This window comes from Melanerpes formicivorus, unplaced genomic scaffold, assembly GCF_026170545.1.
Source record: "Melanerpes formicivorus ecotype bairdi unplaced genomic scaffold, bMelFor1.0.p_v2 SCAF_41, whole genome shotgun sequence".
Lineage (NCBI taxonomy): Eukaryota > Metazoa > Chordata > Aves > Piciformes > Picidae > Melanerpes > Melanerpes formicivorus.
The window spans coordinates 862,620-880,975 of record NW_027142393.1 but is presented as its reverse complement, the minus strand read 5'-3'; the positions used below and the strand labels follow the sequence as shown (position 1 = coordinate 880,975).

Below are 18,356 nucleotides of genomic sequence, written 5' to 3'. Positions count from 1 at the left end.
CTTGTACATTCAGTTGGAAGAGGGGAGAGAGAGAGGCTTCCTGGTTTATCCATCAGTGAAGACTTGGAGAGGAAACAGGTATGTTGCTGTTGCTGTCAAGATGAAAGGGAGTCAGCTCAAATAGTTGTATTTCGTTTACCTGCCGCTGGTTGAACGACTTCTGCAGTCCTGGAAGCTGCTACTGTGTTAATTTCTTAAGCAGAAGGCAAGCCTCCCATCTGATCTTTCAGTCTTTCAGCTTGAGTAGCTTTTGGAGCTTGTGTTTGACTCAATCACAGCTAAGCTACCTCAGGTCAAAGGGAAGCGACGTAGAAGTGTGCAAGCAGTCTCTCGTTAACCCAAGGGAGAACCTGATAGGCATTCCTGAGCTTCACTCCTTAAAACACAGGGTGGGATTCTGTAAAACCTGAGTTGTGTACAAATAATTCTCCAGTGTTGTGCTGCTCACAGTTTATGATGACTTGTAAGGGTCTCTCTCCTTTCCCTGGGTTAAAACCAGAGCATTTGGGTTTTTGCTGTAGCTGTGTTGGTGCTTTGTGTCGCAAGCGAGCAGCTCTCAGTCCTTGCATGCCTGTTTTGCCTTGTCATGCTGACAAAGAGGAGTGGTGCCTGATAGAGCCTCTCTCTTCTGAGACTTTGTACTCTCTCCTGGACAGAACAAAGGGCTGGCTTTGCCTGAGGAGCTCGCTTCCCTGTCCCACTAACCGGATTCCTTTAGCAGAAACTCTGTGAGTCTCCACCTCTGCTGTGAGGTCAATGGGGACCACTGGGATGTAGAAACAACTGACAGGATGAAAGGAAATGGCTCACATTGCATCGGGGAGCTTAAGGTTTGACATGAGGAACAATTTCTTCCCCAAAAGGGTTATCAAGCCCTGGGACAGGCTGCCCAGGGAAGTGGTGGAGTCCCCATCCCTGGAGGGATTGAAAAGGTGTGGAGATGTGGTGCTGAGGGCCACGGTTTACTGGTGACCTGGCAGTGCTGGGTTAAAGGTTGGACTGGATGATCTGAAAGGTCTCCTCCAGCCAGAATGAGTCTGTGATTCTAAGTGTAGATTCTTCTGAACTGTCATTGCCTGCACAGTAGAAGAAGATTGCAAAGTTACTGCAGCTTGGGACTACATCAGCTTAGCCTCCAGAGAAGATAAGAGACTGAATGTTACCTGAGATAAGAGCCTGGACACCAAGTGAACATTACCTGAGCTAAGGGCCTGTGCAGCGGTGGTTACTGTCAAGAAGCTAAGCAGTAGTGATTCACACCCCCTGGGGTAAGGGTTGAAAAGGTCCAAGATTAGCAGCAGTGTTGCATCCCATGGAAGACTGTTAAAGTGGACTTCTAAGAAGGAGCATCCAAAGTCATCCCTGTGCAGGATCTTTGCTCTAGTCCTCTGCTATAGCCGTGCCCTGCTTCGGTGTGGTGGTAGCTGGGACCACTGGTGAAGGCTGCTTTTGGGCTGATGGCACAGCTGGTTGGCATTCCTGTGCTAGTTCATCAGGCCTTTGCTTGGATCAGCAGGCAAGCTGAATTTCTTCCCAAGAAGGCAAATTCATCAGAACAAATCTCTGTGTGCCTAAGCCCCACCAGGAAAGGTTTCACCTTCACAAACAGCCAGTTCAGTTCCCAGTAATACAGGGACAGAACTATCTTCATAACCCCCCCTGGGGACTTCTCTTCTGCTGCGGTGTTTCTACAGAAAGCTTCTGATTTTCTGGTTCACATCTTTATCAGTCATCTGGGTGAGAGGACTGAGTGCACCCTCAGTGAGTTTGCAGATGACACCATGCTGGGTGGCATGCTGGAGGGCAGGAAGGCTCTGCAGAGAGATCTGGACAGATTGGGTCCATGGGCTGAGGGCAACGCTATGGTATTCAATTAGGTCAAGTGTTGACTGCTGCACTTGGGCCACAACAACCCCATCCAGTGTCACAGGTTTGGGGAAGAATGGCTGGGGAGCTGCATGACAGAGAAGGCCCTGGGGGTGTTGATTGATGGCCAGCTGAACATGAGCCAGCAGTGTGCTCAGGTAGCCAAGGCAGCCAACAGCATCCTGGCCTTCCTCAGGAATGGTGTGGCAGGAGGTCTAGGGGGATGATTGTCTTCCCCCCTCATTGGTGAGGCCACACCTCACATACTGGGTTCAGTTTTGGGCCCTTCATATCAGGAAGGACATTGAGGTGCTGGAGTGTGTCCAGAGAAGGGCAATAAAGATGGTGAAGGGTCTGGAGAAGTGACTGAGTAAAGTGGTGCTGTTTAGTCTTCAGAAGAGGAGGCTGAGGGGAGACCTCATCACCCCCTACAACTACCTCAGAGGAGGTTAGACTGAGGTAGGGGTCAGTATCTTCTCATATGCAGCAAGTGACAGGACAAGAGGAAGCAGCCTCAAGTTGTGCCAGGGGAGGTTCAGGTTAGGTATGGTGAAAAATGTCTTCCCAAAGAGGGTTTTCAGGCACTGGAAGAGGCTGCCCAGGGAGGGAGGTGGTGGACTCACCATGCCTGAAGGTATTAAAAAAACAAGTAGAATAGAAGAGAATAGAATTAACCAGGGTGGAAAAGACCTTTGAGGTCACTGAGTCCAACCTATCACCCAACTCCATCTCATCAACTCAACCATGGCACCAAGTGCCTCAGCCAGGCTCTTCCTAAACACCTCCAGGGATGGTGACTCCAACACCTCCCTGGGCAGCACATCCCAATGGCCAATCTCTCTTGCTGGGAAGAATTTCTTCCTAACATCCAGCCTAAACCTCCCCTGGCACAGCTTGAGACTGTGTTCTCTTGTTCTGGTGCTGGCTGCCCAGGAGAAGAGACCAACCTGGCTACAACCTCCCTTCAGGTAGCTATAGACAGCAATAAGGTCTCCTTTGAGCCTCCTCTTCTCCAGGCTAAGCAGCCCCAGCTCCCTTAGCCTCTCCTCACAAGGCTGTGCTCCAAACCCCTCCCCTGCTTTGTTGCCCTTCTCTGGACACCTTTCAGCATCTCAACATCTTTCCTAGACTGAGGGGCCCAGAACTGGACACAGGACTCAAGGTGTGGCCTAACCAGTGCAGTGTACAGGGGCAGAATGACCTCCCTGCTCCTGCTGGCCACACTGTTCCTGATGCAGGCCAGGAGATGTGGGGCATGGTCTGGTGGTCAGGGAGATACTGGTTTGACAGTTGGGCTTGATGACCTTAGAGACCTTCTCCAACCTTAATGATTCTGTGATTCTTCTGTCAGCCTGTGTACTGTGAATTGCTCTGTGTTCTTCAAGCCTTGCTGGACGGAGCAGGGCAGTGGTGAATGTGCTTTGCAGAGCAGCTCAGCTGAGTGAGATGTCTTGAGGAGCCTCTCGTGCTCGTGTTTTAGTTTGTGGCATGGTTTGTTGCTTGATTTATTTATTTCCCTCTTTGGGTGGAGATATTTTAATTGCTAAATCTGTTTTCTCTTTCTGTGCCAGCATTCAGAATAGCTGCTAATCAGAAAATAGTTCTGGAGAGAAAAACCGTCCTGAGAAATCACCACAATGAGTTAGCTGGCTATTGCCTAAGCTTTCCATTACATTTTAACCTCATGGACCAAGTCTTACTGGTGCAGCTTGTAGGTTCTCCTTCCACAGGCAGCATCTTTCATTCCCAGGTGGTTTTCACTAGGAGTGGAAGGGGATGTAAAAGGGATACACACAAAATAAGCTTTCTCTCTTCATGCAGTAGAAAGCCTTTGTGGTGTTCCAAGTTTGAGCCCTTGGTGTTCAAGGCCAGGTTGGATGACCTGCACTTGACTTGTTGAGTTGCTGGAACGAGTCCAGAGAAGGGCAATGAAGTTGGTGAGGGGTTTGGAACACAGCCCTGTGAGGAGAGGCTGAGGGAGCTGGGGTTGCTTAGCCTGGAGAAGAGGAGGCTCAGGGGTGACCTTATTGCCCTCTACAACTACCTGAAGGGAGATTGTAGACAGGGAGAGGTTGGTCTCTTCTCCCAGGCAGCCAGCACCAGAACAAGAGGACACAGTCTCAGGCTGCACCAGGGGAGGTTTAGGTTGGATGTTAGAAAGAAGTTCTCTACAGAGAGAGTGATTGGCCATTGGAATGGGCTGCCTGGGGAGGTGGTGGAGTCACCATCATTGGAGGTGTTCAGGGGGAGACTTGATGGGGTGCTTGGTGCCATGGTTCAGTTGTTTGGGTGGGTTGGATTGGTTGATGGGTTGGATGCGATGATCTTGAAGGGCTCTTCCAACCTGGTCTGGTCTATTCTATTCTATTCTATTCTATTCTATTCTATTCTATTCTATTCTATTGTAGTGGAAGGTGTCCCTGCCCATGGCTGGGGAGTTGAAACTGGATGATCTTTAAGGTCCCTTCCAACCCAAACCCTTCTGGTTGCTCCCTCAAGGCCTCATCCAGCCTGGCCTTGAACACCTCCAGGGACAGACATCCACCACCTCCCTGAGCAACCTGTTCCAGTGTCTCCCCACCCTCACTGGGAAGCCTTTCTTTCACCTCTTCTGAGCATATTCTTCAGCAGAAGCAGCAGGCACCACCAGAGCTTGCTGGAGGGTGGAGTGGAGACTGTTGAAAGAACTCCTGTGTTTTACTGCCTTCTTAGTTAGCCAAATTTGCAATACAATATTTTCCCTCATCTGCAATGCATCTCCCACAGCTGTGAGTGGGGGAATGATACAAGATGAGATCAGACTGAGTGAAAATAGGAAGAGAAAGTAGTGTAAGGCTTCATTTGTGTGTTCCTTCATTTGTATGCTGTTGTCTTGACAGCTTTTTACTAGAAGGCTGCTGCTGCTTTCTGTTAACAGCTGAGCACAGAAGAATAGCTCTCCCAAAGTCATTTTAAAAACAGCAGTGATGGTAGAATACATAACTCAGAAGAGACAGGGGGAAGGAGGAGAGCCAAGATGGGAATCCAGTCAGGTATTTTCAACAGTAACCTTATTTGAAGGATTTCTGTTGGCCTAGAAACTGCTTTGGATTGCTTTTGGGGGGTTTGGTTTGCCCTTCCCCCCCAAATTCTCACAGGCTTATTCCAGCTCAGTCACTTTTCAGAAGGTGCAGAGAATGCACAGAGCAGGCCTCAGTGGTTGCCATCCTGAAGATAACCTGCTCAAGCAAGAGGTTGAAAACCACTGTTAAGGAGGGGGGCAATGTTATGGCTGGTTTGTTGTAAGTAAAGAAAACCATGATCACAGTGTTGGGAGCCAGGGAATCATTGGGTTAGAAAAGACCTCCAAGATCATTGAATCCAACCATCAGCCCAACACCACCATGGCCATTAAACCATGTCCCAAAGTCTGCAGGTTTCTTGACCACCTCCAGGAATGGTGGCTCCAGCACCTCCCTGGGCAGCCTGTTCCAATGTCTGACCACTCCTGCAGCAGAGGAACTGTTCCTGATTCCAATTTAAACCACCTGTGGCGCAACTTGAAGCCATTTCCTTTCATTCTCTCTCCTGATACTAGGGAGAAGAGACCAACCCCCTACCTCTCTTCAACCTCCTTTAAAGGAGCTGTAGAGAGCAATGAGGTCTCCCCTCAGCCTCCTTTTCACCAGACTAAACCCCCCCAGTGCCTCACAGAGCACATTCAGTGTGGATGTGGAAATAGGAGAATACCTAGTGGGCAGTTTCTCTTACAGCAATGCTTTGTGAAGTGTGATTTGCACTTTCAGTTTGAATTGGTACACTCTTAAGTGTGTTTTTCAGTGCAACAAAGAGACAGTTCCTGCTCTGTTACTTGGTAGAACTGCCTTTAGCAGCTCTGAAAGCTGTAGGTTGGACTGGATGATCTTGGAGGTCTCTTCCAAGCTGGTTGAATAGAACAGAGTAGAATAGAGTTAACCAGGTTGGAAAAGACCTTTGGAGATCATCAAGTCCAATATGGTTCCAGACATGGTTCCAGTAGTTTCCTTTTGGTTGGGGTTGTCTGATTTGTAAGGAAGCTGAGCAGCATTGTCAGTATCTAAAGCCATTCTTGTTCCTTCATGTTTCAGTGCAGACCCAGTTCTGCTGCTGCTGCAGAAATGGTAGATGCTCTTTAACTCTTTCTTTACTCTAGGTTGAAATCAGTAACTCATTCTTCCACTCCTCTTTCTGGGGACAGCCATTGATGCTTGTTGTGCAAATCTTCATCTTCATGTCTTAATAATTGTTAACCAGGACTCCAAACAGGACACCTTCTTTTGAGTACCTCTGACTACATCCTGCCATCCCAGAAGCATAGCCCAGATGCATAGAATGGCTTGGGGGGTTTTCAAGAGGACCTTATCTCTGCTTCTAAATGATGAGCCTGTTTTCATGGAATCACAGGATGGTTTGGGTTGGAAGGAGCCTTACAGAACATCCAGTTCCAACTGCTCTGCTGTGGGCAGAAACACCTTCCACTAGGACCAGGTTGCTCAAGGCCTCATCCAAGCTGGCCTTCAACACCTCCAGGGAGGGGGCATCCAGAGCCTTCCTGGGCAACCTGCTCCAGTGTCTCACCACCCCCACTGCAAAGAATATCTTCCTCATCTCCAGTCTAAATCTCCCCTCTTCCAGGTCAAAGCCATTCCCTCTCATTCCATCACTACAAGTCCTTGTCAAAAGTCCCTCCCCAGCTTTCTTGTAGGCCCCCTTCAGGTACTGCTGAAGAGGGCCTACAAGAAAGGTCTTCTAACGATTCAAAAGACAGAACTGCTCGTGTTCATCCTGGATCTTGGGGACTCCATTTTGAAACTGGGGAAGGACATCTCAGAGAGCTCTCTGAGGGCTGTCGTGGTTCTCTCAGAAGAAGATGGAATTGTGTGCCTTGGTGATGCAGACCTTTCAGTCACAGCTGTGGAAATTGCACATACTTGAGATGGGGGGACATCAGATTTTGTCTTTTGGATTTGGGGCCAGCCATTCAGCAGGTGTCTGGCAGCTCTTTATCTTACTGAGGCTGGGAGTGCTTGCATTTCTTCCTCTGGAACACTGACTTGTTGGAGGTGATATTTTGGAAGAGGTGCAGAGGCAATTGAGTCTGGAGCTTGATCTGCTGCAGAACACAGCTGTCAATATTGTCTTAGCTACTGCCCAGCTCAGGACTTTGCTACCCCAGTTCCTACCCTGTGCTTCTGTGAGGCAGGTCCAACAGAAGCTGAGGAGGATGCTTGCCTGTGTTTTCTTGTCAAGCTGAAGTCTGGCTGCTCATCGCCTCTTCAACTCCCAAACTCAAGTCTGAACTGAAATAAGGACACATTTGCTTCCTCCTACTCAAAATCCATCAAGACTTCCCCCTTCCCCCCAGTAGCAATTAATTAATTGTCTAATTAATCTGGAGAAAGGGCTAGCACTGAGTGCTCTGTGGAGCTCCAGGAGTGGTGTTTGATGGGGGTTAGAAAACAGAGCAGTGTTTGACAAACACCTAGCAACAGCTTTACAACTTTGAGATGTGCTTCCCACCAAATACTCCTCCCTGGGCTTACTTACCTGAGTGGAATGGAAAATGGGACAGGATGAGAGGAAATGGATTGAAGCTGGAGGAGCAGAAACTTAGACTGGAGATGAGGAAGAAGTTCTTTGCCCTGAAGGTGGGGAGACACTGGAACAGGTTGCCCAAGGAGGTTGTGGATGTCCCCTCCCTGGAGGAGTTCAAGGCCAGCTTGGATGAGGCCTTGAGCAACCTGGGCTGGTGGAAGTTGTTCCTGCCCATGGCAAGGGCATTGGAACTGGATGATCTTTAAGGCTCCTTCCAACCCAAACCATTCTGTGATCCCATGGAAACAGGCTCATCATTTACAAGCAGAGATTAGGTTCACTTGATAATAACCCCAAGTTATTTGGGTTTGGCTACACCTTGAGCACTGTGTCCAGTTCTGGGGCCCTCAGTTTAGGAAAGATGTTGAGATGCTGGAAGGTGTCCAGAGAAGGGCAACAAAGCTGGGGAGGGGTCTGGAGCACAGCCCTGTGAGGAGAGGCTGAGGGAGCTGGGGTTGCTTAGCCTGCAGAAGAGGAGGCTCAGGGGAGACCTTCTTGCTCTCTACAACTCCCTGAAGGGAGGCTGTAGCCAGGTGGGGGTTGGTCTGTTCTCCCAGGCAACCAGCACCAGAACAAGAGGACACAGTCTCAAGCTGTGCCAGGGGAGGTTTAGGCTGGATATTAGGAAGAAGTTCTTCCCAGCAAGAGAGATTGGCCATTGGGATGTGCTGCCCAGGGAGGTGGTGGAGTCACTGGAGGTGTTTAGGAAGAGCCTGGCTGAGGCACTTGGTGCCATGGTTGAGTTGATGAGATGGAGTTGGGTGATAGGTTGGACTTGATGATCTCAAAGGTCTTTTCCACCCTGGTTAATTCTATCCTATCCTATCCTACCCTGTCCTATCTTCATGAGAGTTCAGTAGATCAATTCATTTCCTCATGCCTGAATGAAAACTCTCCCCCTGTGCTGCTTCACACATTGAGTATGATTTCTACTACCAAGGGAAGTCTCTTAGCTACCAAGGGGAAAATCTATTTCTGTCCTTCCCCAACTGCAGAAGTAGAGTTGCCCAGAAAGCACTGCCTGAAACCATCTCTTGCCTTTGAAAGTCCTGTGTGCCAGCCTGTCCTGCAGGCCAGGCTGAGCTGGTGGTGGCAGTAGGGTTTTTTGTGGCAGGTCATTTACAGCTGGGAGGAAGAACCATCTGAAGATGCTCTGGTGGTACCTGGACATCTTAAACTGGATGGCAGCTGGAGACACTGACCTTAAGCATTCCTCCCTGTGCAGTGACAGTTTTGCTTCAGTGAGCAGTTGCTCAACCAATGTTGTTTAAGGGGCCCTATGTATTCTTCAGTATGGTGGGCATCCCTCTTGTGTCATGAGTGCTGCAGCTGGTCCTGCTCTTAAAACCAGAGAGGAGTGGCTTTGTAATGGTGTCTCAGAAATCTGCAGCTTGATCTTCAGGACTTTTCCTAATGTTGAAATCCCTGGAGTGTGGCTTTGCAGAACCACAGAATGCATCAGGTTGGAAAGGGCACTCAAAGGTCACCTTGTCCCACCTCCCAGCAGTGAGCAGGGACGTCTCCAACTCGATCAGGCTGCTCAGGGCCCCAGCAAGTTTGACCTTGAATGTCTCCAGGGATGGGGGCTCAGCCACAACTGTGGGCAACCTGTTCCAGCATCTCACCACCCTCATTGAGAAGAACTTCCTCCTGATGTCCAACCTAAACCTCCCCTGCTCCAGTTTCAAACCATTGCCCTTCATCCATCCCCATAGCCCCTTCTAAACTGTCCCTCCCCAGCCTTCCTGTAGGTCCCCTTCAGATACTGAGGTGCAGCTCTGAGGTCTCCCTTGAACCTTCTGCAGGCTGAACAGCCCCAACACAGCCCTCTGATTATCCTCACAGCCCTCCTCTGGACCCACTCCATCACATCCATGCCTTGTGTTGGAGCTCCAGAGCTGGACCCAGCACTCCAGGTGCGGTGTTACCAGAGCAGAGTGACAGAATCCCCTCTCTGCATCTGCTGGCCATGCTGCTTTGGTGCAGCCCAGGATGCTGTTCCCATTATGGGCTGCAAGTGCCCATTGCTAACTCATGTCCAGTTTCTCATCCACCCCCAAGCCCTTCTCTGCAGGGCTGCTCTCAATCTCATCATCCCCCAGCCAGGACTGACTGAGGATTGCCTTGACCCAGGGGCAGGACCTTGCACTGTGCCTCACTGAACCTCATGAGATTCTCTTCAGCCAACCTCTCCAGGTCCCTATGAATGGATCCCATCCTTCAATCTTATCAACCACACCACTCAGCTTGGTGTCATCTGCAAGCTTGCTGAGGCTGCCTGTATCATTGATGAAGATACTGAATGGCACTGGTCCCATTCCAAACCCTTGAGGGACACCACTTGGCACCTGTCTCCACCTAGACACCAAGCCATTGACTACTACCCTTTGGATGCAATCATCCAGACAATTCCTTGTCCACTGGACAATCCACCCATCAAATCCACATCTCTCCAGCTTGGAGAGAAGGATGTTGTGGGGCACTGTGTCAAAGACTTTAGAGACAGATGGCATCTGTTGGTCTTCCCTTGTCCACTGCTGTCTTTATCCTGTCATAGAAAGCCACTGGGTTTGTCAGGCAGCACTTGCCCTTGGCAGAGCCATGCTGGCTCTCTTGAATCACCTCCCTGCTCTCCCTGTGCTCCAGTGTAGCTTCCAGGAAGGATCTGTTACAGTTACATTTGAGTTCAGGTTCTCTAGGGTTTGTGTGATTGCCTTTGAGGAGCCAGAAGTCAGAGCTGCAGGGAGTTCTGGCTTTTCTGTTCTGCCTCCTGTTGTTATGGGCTGGGGTTTTATCTGGGCTGAGTCACAAGAAGAGCAACAACACTTCAGGGGAATGAAATGTGCACACAGAAGATCTTGTCCACATGTCCTCTCAGCAGGTCATGTGTGCCTGGGTGTGTAAACACAAGCTTGAGGGGATCTTCCTTTCTTCTGTTATGTTCTAGTTTGGAAGCACTGCCAGAGGTGGCTTCTCTCCCAGGATTAGGGCCACAAAGATGATCCAAGGGCTGGAGCACCTCTGCCATGAGGACAGGCTGAGGGAGCTGGGGGTGTTCAACATGGAGAAGATAGGACTCCAGGGGGACCTTAGAGCTGCCTTCCAATACCTGAAGGGATCCTACAGGAAGGCTGCAGAGGGACTTCTCATAAGGGTGTCTAGGGACAGGACAAGGGGGAATGGTTTGAAGCTGAGGGAGAGCAGGGCTGGACTGGATCTTAGGAAGGAGTTCTTTACAGTGAGGGTGGTTAGGCTCTGCAATAGGTTGCCCTGCTTTGGCAGGGGGATTGGACTGGATCTCTAGAGGTACTTTCCAACCCCTACCTTTCTCTGCTTCTGTGATTGGTGAGCTGCAAAGCTGAGGAGGAGGGTGGGTGCCATGTTCTCAGGATACATGAGGCATTCTCCAGGTCTGGTGATGTCAAGAGACAGAACATTTGCTACTCCTGCCTGGTCTGGGGTGTGAAACACAGCACTGTAAGTGGAAATCCAATGGGACATCTATTTTCAGTGCATGGTTGGGTTTTTGCTCCTCAAGTGCTTATCTGTTGTGGGGTTCTTTTGTTGCAAACTGCTGCCCAGATGAATGCAGTTGTCATGAACCTGCTTTTATTGCTTTGTTAACATACTTCTCCTCACAGCAGACAAAGCTGTTCCTCTGTGTCCTGATTGCCATTTGGTCTTGCTTTATCTTTCTGTTAATGTGTTACTTCGTTTCTGGACTGAAATGTGGTCATGGTGCCTGGGAGAAGAGAGGGCCTGATCTTTTCCTCTCACAACTTCAATGCAGTGCCTTGTGGACTCTCTTAATGTTGTACCCTTTTGGAGTTGCCACCAGCAGAAAAATGGTGTTTGTATGTACAGGTGGTGGGAAGGTTGGCTGGCAGCAGGGTTGTACCTCCCTTTGCAAACAGCAGTGGTTTCGAAGAATGAGAATTGATGCTTCCTCATCATCATCAAATCTTATCTGGACCATATTTGATACCTTCTGCTCTCTCAGCTGAGCTGTATGTGCAGGGAAGCTGAGAACTGAAAATGATTTTGTTGCATCAAAGCCATCCAGTTAAGCAGGAAAACCTACTCCAAGGCAACTCCACTTGCTTTAATTCTCTTGGTCTCCTCTCACCTGGCTTTTTGTGTATGGCCACCTTCAATTCAGGACTGCTCTAAGTCAAACTCAGTGAGTAATTCACTTCATACTTCACATTTGGAAAGAGGATCTTAAGACACCCCCATAAGCTTTGTTGTGCTTTCCCTCTTGCCATGTAGCCCCCTCACAGCAAATCCAGCCAGCTGAGTTTTCTTTTCAAGTGGTGGATGTGACCAAGCCACCCCAGTTATTGACATTTTCCTCTTTAGCAGCTGTTGAAGTTTTCTGCCAGCTAACCTGCCTTGACCACAGCATATTTTACTCATGAATCACCATGGCATGTAATGATCAATGATCTCTGAAGGTCACTTCCTACCCCTACCATTCTCTGATCGTCATTGTGGGTTTTTTCTTTAGGAGTCCAAGGTAATGCTTTAAATAATAATTCTCCACATCTCCATCAATGGAATACAGCAGAAATAGAAGAGCATGAGTTTCACATCTGCCTTTAGAACCCAGGAGGTTCCACCTGAAGATGAGGAGAAGCTTGTTTGGTGTGAGGGTGCTGGAGGCCTGGAGCAGGCTGCCCAGGAAGGTTGTGGAGTCTCCCTCTGGAGAGGTTCCAACCCCACCTGGCCATTGTGACCCTGGGCAAGATGCTGTGGATGCCCCTGCTTTAGCAGGGGGGGTTGGACTGGATGGTCTCCAGAGGTCCCTTACACCTGGGATTCTGGGATTTAGAAGTTGTACTCACATTCTTTCACCCAACACCATTCATGTCTCCCATGGATCCTCCTTCCCAGCAGTTATGCTCATATCGGTTCATGACTACCAACATCTAGCTCTGGTTGCTGTAAGTTTGTGCTAATCAAACCATGCAATGAGTGAATTCCTATGACTCAAGGAAGGCTGAGAGGAAATAGAGTTTGCAGTGAAATTGGGTTTTGTGAGGGTGGCAGAGCACTGGAACAGGCTGCCCAGAGGGATTGTGGAGCCTCCATCTCCTGAGGCATTCAAAACCCACCTGGACAAGTTCCTGAGTGATTCAAGCAATCCTGCTCTGGCAGGTGGGGTTGGAGTAGATGACCTTCAGAGGTCCCTTCCAAGCCCCCACCATGCAGGGATTCTGTGTGATGAGATGCAGCACAGCACAAAGTGTCTGAAGTAGCTGCTGGTAAATACACTCATGTTCAGAAAACGCTCAAGTCTGGATGCTCAGAAGGTTTTCTTTCCTGTGCACAGGTGTCAAACATTGGTGTTTTGGGTTCACTTGCTTGGATGAGGCCTTGAGCAGCCTGGTCTAAGGCAGGGGAGTTGGAAGGAGATGATATTTTAAGGTCCCTTCCAACCCAACCCATTCTGTGAATCTGTGAACTTGGTTACTTCATGACTGGGATGATTGACGTGCTGAGCGTTGACGGTTTGGTGTTCTTGCGTTGCAGGGGGTTCAGGACCATCCTCATCAATAGCCATAGCTGGCACCAGCCAACCTGCCATCACAAAGACAACATCTGTGCTTCAAGATGGTGTGATCGTCACTACTGCAGCTGGAAACCCACTTCAGAGCCAGCTGCCCATGGGGGGCGATTTCCCTTTCGCTGGCCACGAACACTCGCTTCATTTCCCGCAGAACAGCTCTTCAAACAACAATCTTCCACACTCTTTGAATCAAAACCTCCTCAATTCTCTGCCTATCTCTTTGCCAGTGAATCAGCAACATCTCCTAAACCAGAATCTATTAAATATACTCCAGCCTTCAGCAGGAGAAGGCAAGTCTGAGGTCAACCTCAACCCTTTAGGTTTTCTCAACCCGAATGTAAATGCTGCTTTAGCTTTTCTCTCCAGTGACGTGGATGGGCAGGTATTGCAACCTGTTCATTTTCAGCTTCTAGCGACCCTCCTTCAGAACCAAGCCCAAGCAGCTGCCATGCTTCCCCTACCATCTTTCAATCTGACCATCTCAGATTTGTTGCAACAGCAAAATAACCCTTTACCCTCAGTAACACAGATGACAGCCCCACCTGACCATTTGCCAAGCACTCAGTCAGAAAGCAACAGGGTGGAGACCCTTTTAACCAACCCCTTGGGCAACCCCATTCCAAGCTTTTCAGGCACTGACACTACTTCTAACCCCCTGCTCCTCCCAGCTGTCTCTGGGGCCTCAGCATTAATGGCCTTGAATCCCCAGCTGGTGGGAGGTGTCCTGAACTCCGCATCGGGCAACACCGCTAATCATCCAGAGGTTTCCATAGCCACCTCCTCCCAAGCAACCACTACCACAACCACTACATCATCCGCAGTGGCAGCACTGTCTGTCTCAACCCTGGGTGGTGGGACAGCAGTGGTGTCAATGGCAGAAACATTGCTGAACATATCTAATAATGCTGGGAATCCATCTGGTCCAGCTAAACTCAACAATAACTCTGTGGTGCCACAGCTACTTAACCCTCTACTGGGGACAGGTCTGCTTGGTAAGTTCAATTTCTTCACAGGTATGAAAGGAAAAACAAAAATAAGTGACTAACTGAAAGGAAGAGGGTTGGGGAGGGGGACTCTTGGATTCCAGTTTCTACCTTTAAGGACTCCACTCCAGCCTGCTCTTGGGGTTCTCGGGAGGTTCCTGGATGTCGCGGCTTGTTTGTTGAGAAATACCCAACAGTTGTCAGAAATTGAGGCCACCTCCCTAAGTGAATTCAGTAACATTTCGATACTGCTTTGGGGAAAACTTCTTGTCTATTCCACTCCTTTAATCCTGATGCCACCTAGACCTTGCAAGTGCTGGAAGCAGTCGGCCTCCTTCCGCCTCTCCAGCGGTGAGAGCGCACAGGCGCATCCCTGGGGCGCAGCAGCTCGTTTCAAGTGCGTGTGGCATCACAGGGTTAGGATGAGTAGCTGTGTAGTAGGTGAAAAACAGCCAAGTGCCTTCTTCCAGCTGCACCTAAAAGTGACAAAACCATGAGCACACTCCCCCCTGCAGTAATCCATACAGCACTCAGGGCAGGCCCTTGCACAAGTTCAAAGAGGGAAGTTGCCCCCTGCGACCTTTCGGGGTGTTTCTGTGTTTTCTCATTGCTCTCTTTGGTTTGTTGGGCTTTTTACTTCAGCTTGTAGTTTAGAAACTCAGGGTGTCTCACCTGGCACTCACCCACAGCCCAAAACAAGCCCTTAAAAAGGGCTGGGTTTTTGACTCCTGAGCCCTGTGATGACTTTTGCCAAGGACATGCAATGTAGTTAGTACTCCTCTGTGTTTGGAGGCCATGTAATACACTAATAGGAGGAATTAAAGAGTGGCAATCAGCTGAGAAGTGTTTTGGCATAATACCTCATTGCTTGCCTACTAAGAGAAGGCTCTGAGGAGACCTCATTGTGGCCTTCCAGTATCTGAAGGGGGCTACAAGAAAGCTGGGCAGGGACTTTTGAGGGTGTCAAGGAGTGATAGGACTGGGGGGAATGGAACAAAACTAGAAGTGAGTAGATTCAGATTGGATGTGAGGAAGAAGTTGTTCCCCATGAGGGTGGTGAGAGCCTGGCACAGGTTGCCCAGGGAGGTGGTGGAAGCCTCATCCCTGGAGGTTTTTGCAGCCAGGCTGGATGTGGCTGTGAGCAACCTGCTGTAGTGTGAGGTGTCCCTGGCCATGGCAGGGGGTTGGAACTGGCTGCTCCTCGAGGTCCCTTCCAACCCTGACAGTTCTATGATTCTTTGATTCTAATTGGCTCTCCTGAACTGAACCCTGCTTCCCATTCCCCACATGAGATGAAGCTAACAACAGTTCCACGAATGGAAATGTTAAGGACAATGAAAACTTTTCATTTAAATAAACAAAACCCTAAGAGAAAACAATCAGATCAAACCAACTTAGGAAGGTAATCTATGTCTCAGCTTCATTAATTCAGAAAGCCAGGTTCAGCAGCAGATTTCTTTCTTTCATCTCTTTCCCTAGACTTAGAATTTTCATGTCAAGTGAGACTCTTCCTGTGATACAAAAATGTTCATGCAGTTGTCTCTCTAGAATGTTTAACAAGCCCAGAAGTTGTTTAGAGTGTTGGCTGCCATCCTGTGAGCCCAAAGAGCCTTTGCTGCTCCTTTGCAGTTAGCTCACTTGATTTTGTCACAGTTAATGGCAAACTGCTTTTGTTGGGTTGTTGGGGGTTTTTCAATCATTTTCTCTTTCTCTCTCTCTCTCTCTCTCTCCCCACTTCCTCCTCCCCCTCACCTCCTCAGTACTGTTTGAAGCAGTCACTCTTTGGAACCTAAGAGTAAGATTCCAGGACACGGAATACCTTCTTAGAAGCTCATTCTGCCATGCTTGGCTGTGTACCAAAGGCCAAGACAGTGGTGTCAGGAAGCTTTAGAAAGAGCCCAGATAGATGTGACATGCAAAAGAAGCCCTACTGAAGAACTAAAGGAACAAAGAGTAGGAGACACATGCCTTGAGGACCGTTCCATAGAAGATTGAAGGGGAAGAGTGTTGTTTTGCAGAGGCATTTGCTTAGCAGTCAGTTAACATTTGAGTCAAGGCAATTCCTCCTGTCTGTTGAAAACCAGCCTGACTTCTGTCTCCCTGTGTTTGAATTTCAGGTGACATGTCATCTATAAACACTACTTTGAATAACCATCAGCTGAGTCATCTCCAGTCGCTATTAAACAACAATCAGATGTTTCCTTCAAGTCAGCAGCAGCAACACCTTCTCCAGGGCTATCAGAACGTGCAGGGCTTTCAAGGCCAGCCCCCAATCCCTGGCCCAGCTAACAACCCAAACCCCATGGCGTGTCTGTTCCAAAATTTCCAGGTAGAAAGCAAAACCGAATCGCTTCTCAACCAAATGTGCACCTCCCGGTGCAGTAGGTAAAAGTGTACCTGCTGTACTTGGGGCTTGCTGAGTGGGACAGGCTGGGAGAGTTGGGGCTGTTCAGCCTGGAGAGACCTCAGAGTGGCTTTCCAGAACCTGAAGGGGCCTACAAGAGAGCTGGGGAGGGACTTTTGACAAGGGCTTGTAGTGCTGGAAGGAGAGGGTATGGATTGAAGCTTGGGGAGGGCAGATTTAGGTTGGAGATTAGGAAGAAATTCTCGCAGTAAGGGTGGTGAGACACTGGAACAGGATGCCCAGGGAGGTTGTGGATGCTCTCTTCCTGGAGGTGTTCAAGGCCAGGTTGTATGAGGCCTTGATCAACCTGCTCTAGTGGAAGGTGACCCTGTCCATGGCAGGAGAGTTGGAACTAGGTGATCTTCAAGGTCCCTTCTGACCCAAACCATTCTGTGAATGACTTGCCTCATTCAGTAGTGCTTTGGCTTAGCAAATCAGTGGCACTTGTAACTGACATGTTAGACTTTCCTCCTTAGCAATTGGCTGTAGATTCCTTGGACAGAGTTCTGCTGCATGGATTGGAAAAAGTATGCTATATGAATGGCATTGTGCCCAGCAGTGTGCTCAGGTGGGCAAGAAGGCCACCAGCATCCTGGCCTGGATCAGCAAGAGTGTGGCCAGCAGGGGTAGGGAAGGGATTGTCCACTTGTACTGGGCACTGGTGAGGCCACACCTTGAACACTGCCTTCAGTCCTGGGCCCCTCACTGCATGAAGGACATTGAGGAGTTGGAGGGTGTATAGAGAAAGGCAGCAAAGCTGGTGAAGGGCCTGGAGAACAAGGCTGGGGAGGAGCAGCTGAGGGAACTGGGATTCTTTAGTCTGGAGAAGAGGAGGCCGAGGCAAGACCTCATTGCTCTCTACAACTCCCTGAAAGGATAGAGTGAGGTGGAGCTTGGTCTCTTTTTCCTAACACCAGGTGACAGAACAAGAAGAAATGGCCTGAACTTGTGCCAGGGGTGGTTTAGGTTGGAGATTAGCAACAGTTCTTCGCTACAGGAGTGGTCAGGCACTGGAACAGGCTGCCCAGGGAGGTGGTGGAGTCACCATCCTGGAGGTGTTCAAGAAACCTGTGGCCATGGCACTGTGGGACATGGTTTAATGGCCATGGTGGGGTTGGATTGATGTTGGACTCAATGATCTTAGAGGCCTTTTCCAACCCCAACAATTTGGTGCTTCTGTGAAAGTTCATAATTCCAGGTGATCATGTCTCTTCTGTTGCCCCTGAAACCAAAGGGAGGAGCTGGCAGTGGTGTGGGTGGTGCAAAGTGAGGCAAACAGGCAGCAGAGTCGGTGTGGAATTGACAGACTGTGCAGAAATGCTGCCTCCCTGCTACCCACCTAATCAGACAAATCTTCATCATGCCAGTGGAGCTGTCCAGCTCACAGAGTGACAGGCAGCACAGCAACCAAAATAAGGAGGAAAAGCAGAGGTCTAAAAGCTGTTTCTTGCTGTTCTGCATTACTGTGGTTGCTGCAGAGCTCGGGCTGAGGAGATGGAAGCGTGCAGGTAGTGCCAGAAAGTGCTTTTACCCTTCAAGCAGGGAAAGGAAGAGGTGTCATTTTCTCAGTGTAGATGTTTCCCTGCCATTGCAAAATCACAGTCCTCTGGCTGCCTATTACCTCACTTTGCTTCTGTGTGGCTTTTTGGGAGCTTTACCTCGGTGGGTTTTTTCCCTCTGCAGATGCTCAGCTCTGTGAATAGCAATGGTAGGTATTTAAAGGAGCTCTGGGAAATATTTCAGCCTTGTTTTTTACAGGTTTGGTTTTTTTCCTGCTAGAGCACTGTTACTGCCATTGTCTTCACTGCCTCCCTGTGTGACAAGAAATAAAAAGCACAGTTACTGGAATCTGAAGGTTACAGTTTCCTCTGGCAGTGCCTGAAATTACAGCTGCAATGCAAAAGGGATGCAGGCAGAGGGA

At 49.3% G+C, this 18,356-nt stretch overlaps 1 protein-coding gene across 1 annotated transcript in view; it reads left to right on the top strand.

Annotated features, from left to right (window-relative positions):
- Positions 1-18,356, top strand: part of MBD5 (methyl-CpG binding domain protein 5) — a 205,702-nt gene that overhangs the window by 169,062 nt on the left and 18,284 nt on the right. The window contains 2 exon segments of the mRNA XM_068158686.1: positions 13,012-13,338; positions 16,149-16,360. Coding sequence (XP_068014787.1) covers positions 13,012-13,338; positions 16,149-16,360 — 539 coding nt within the window.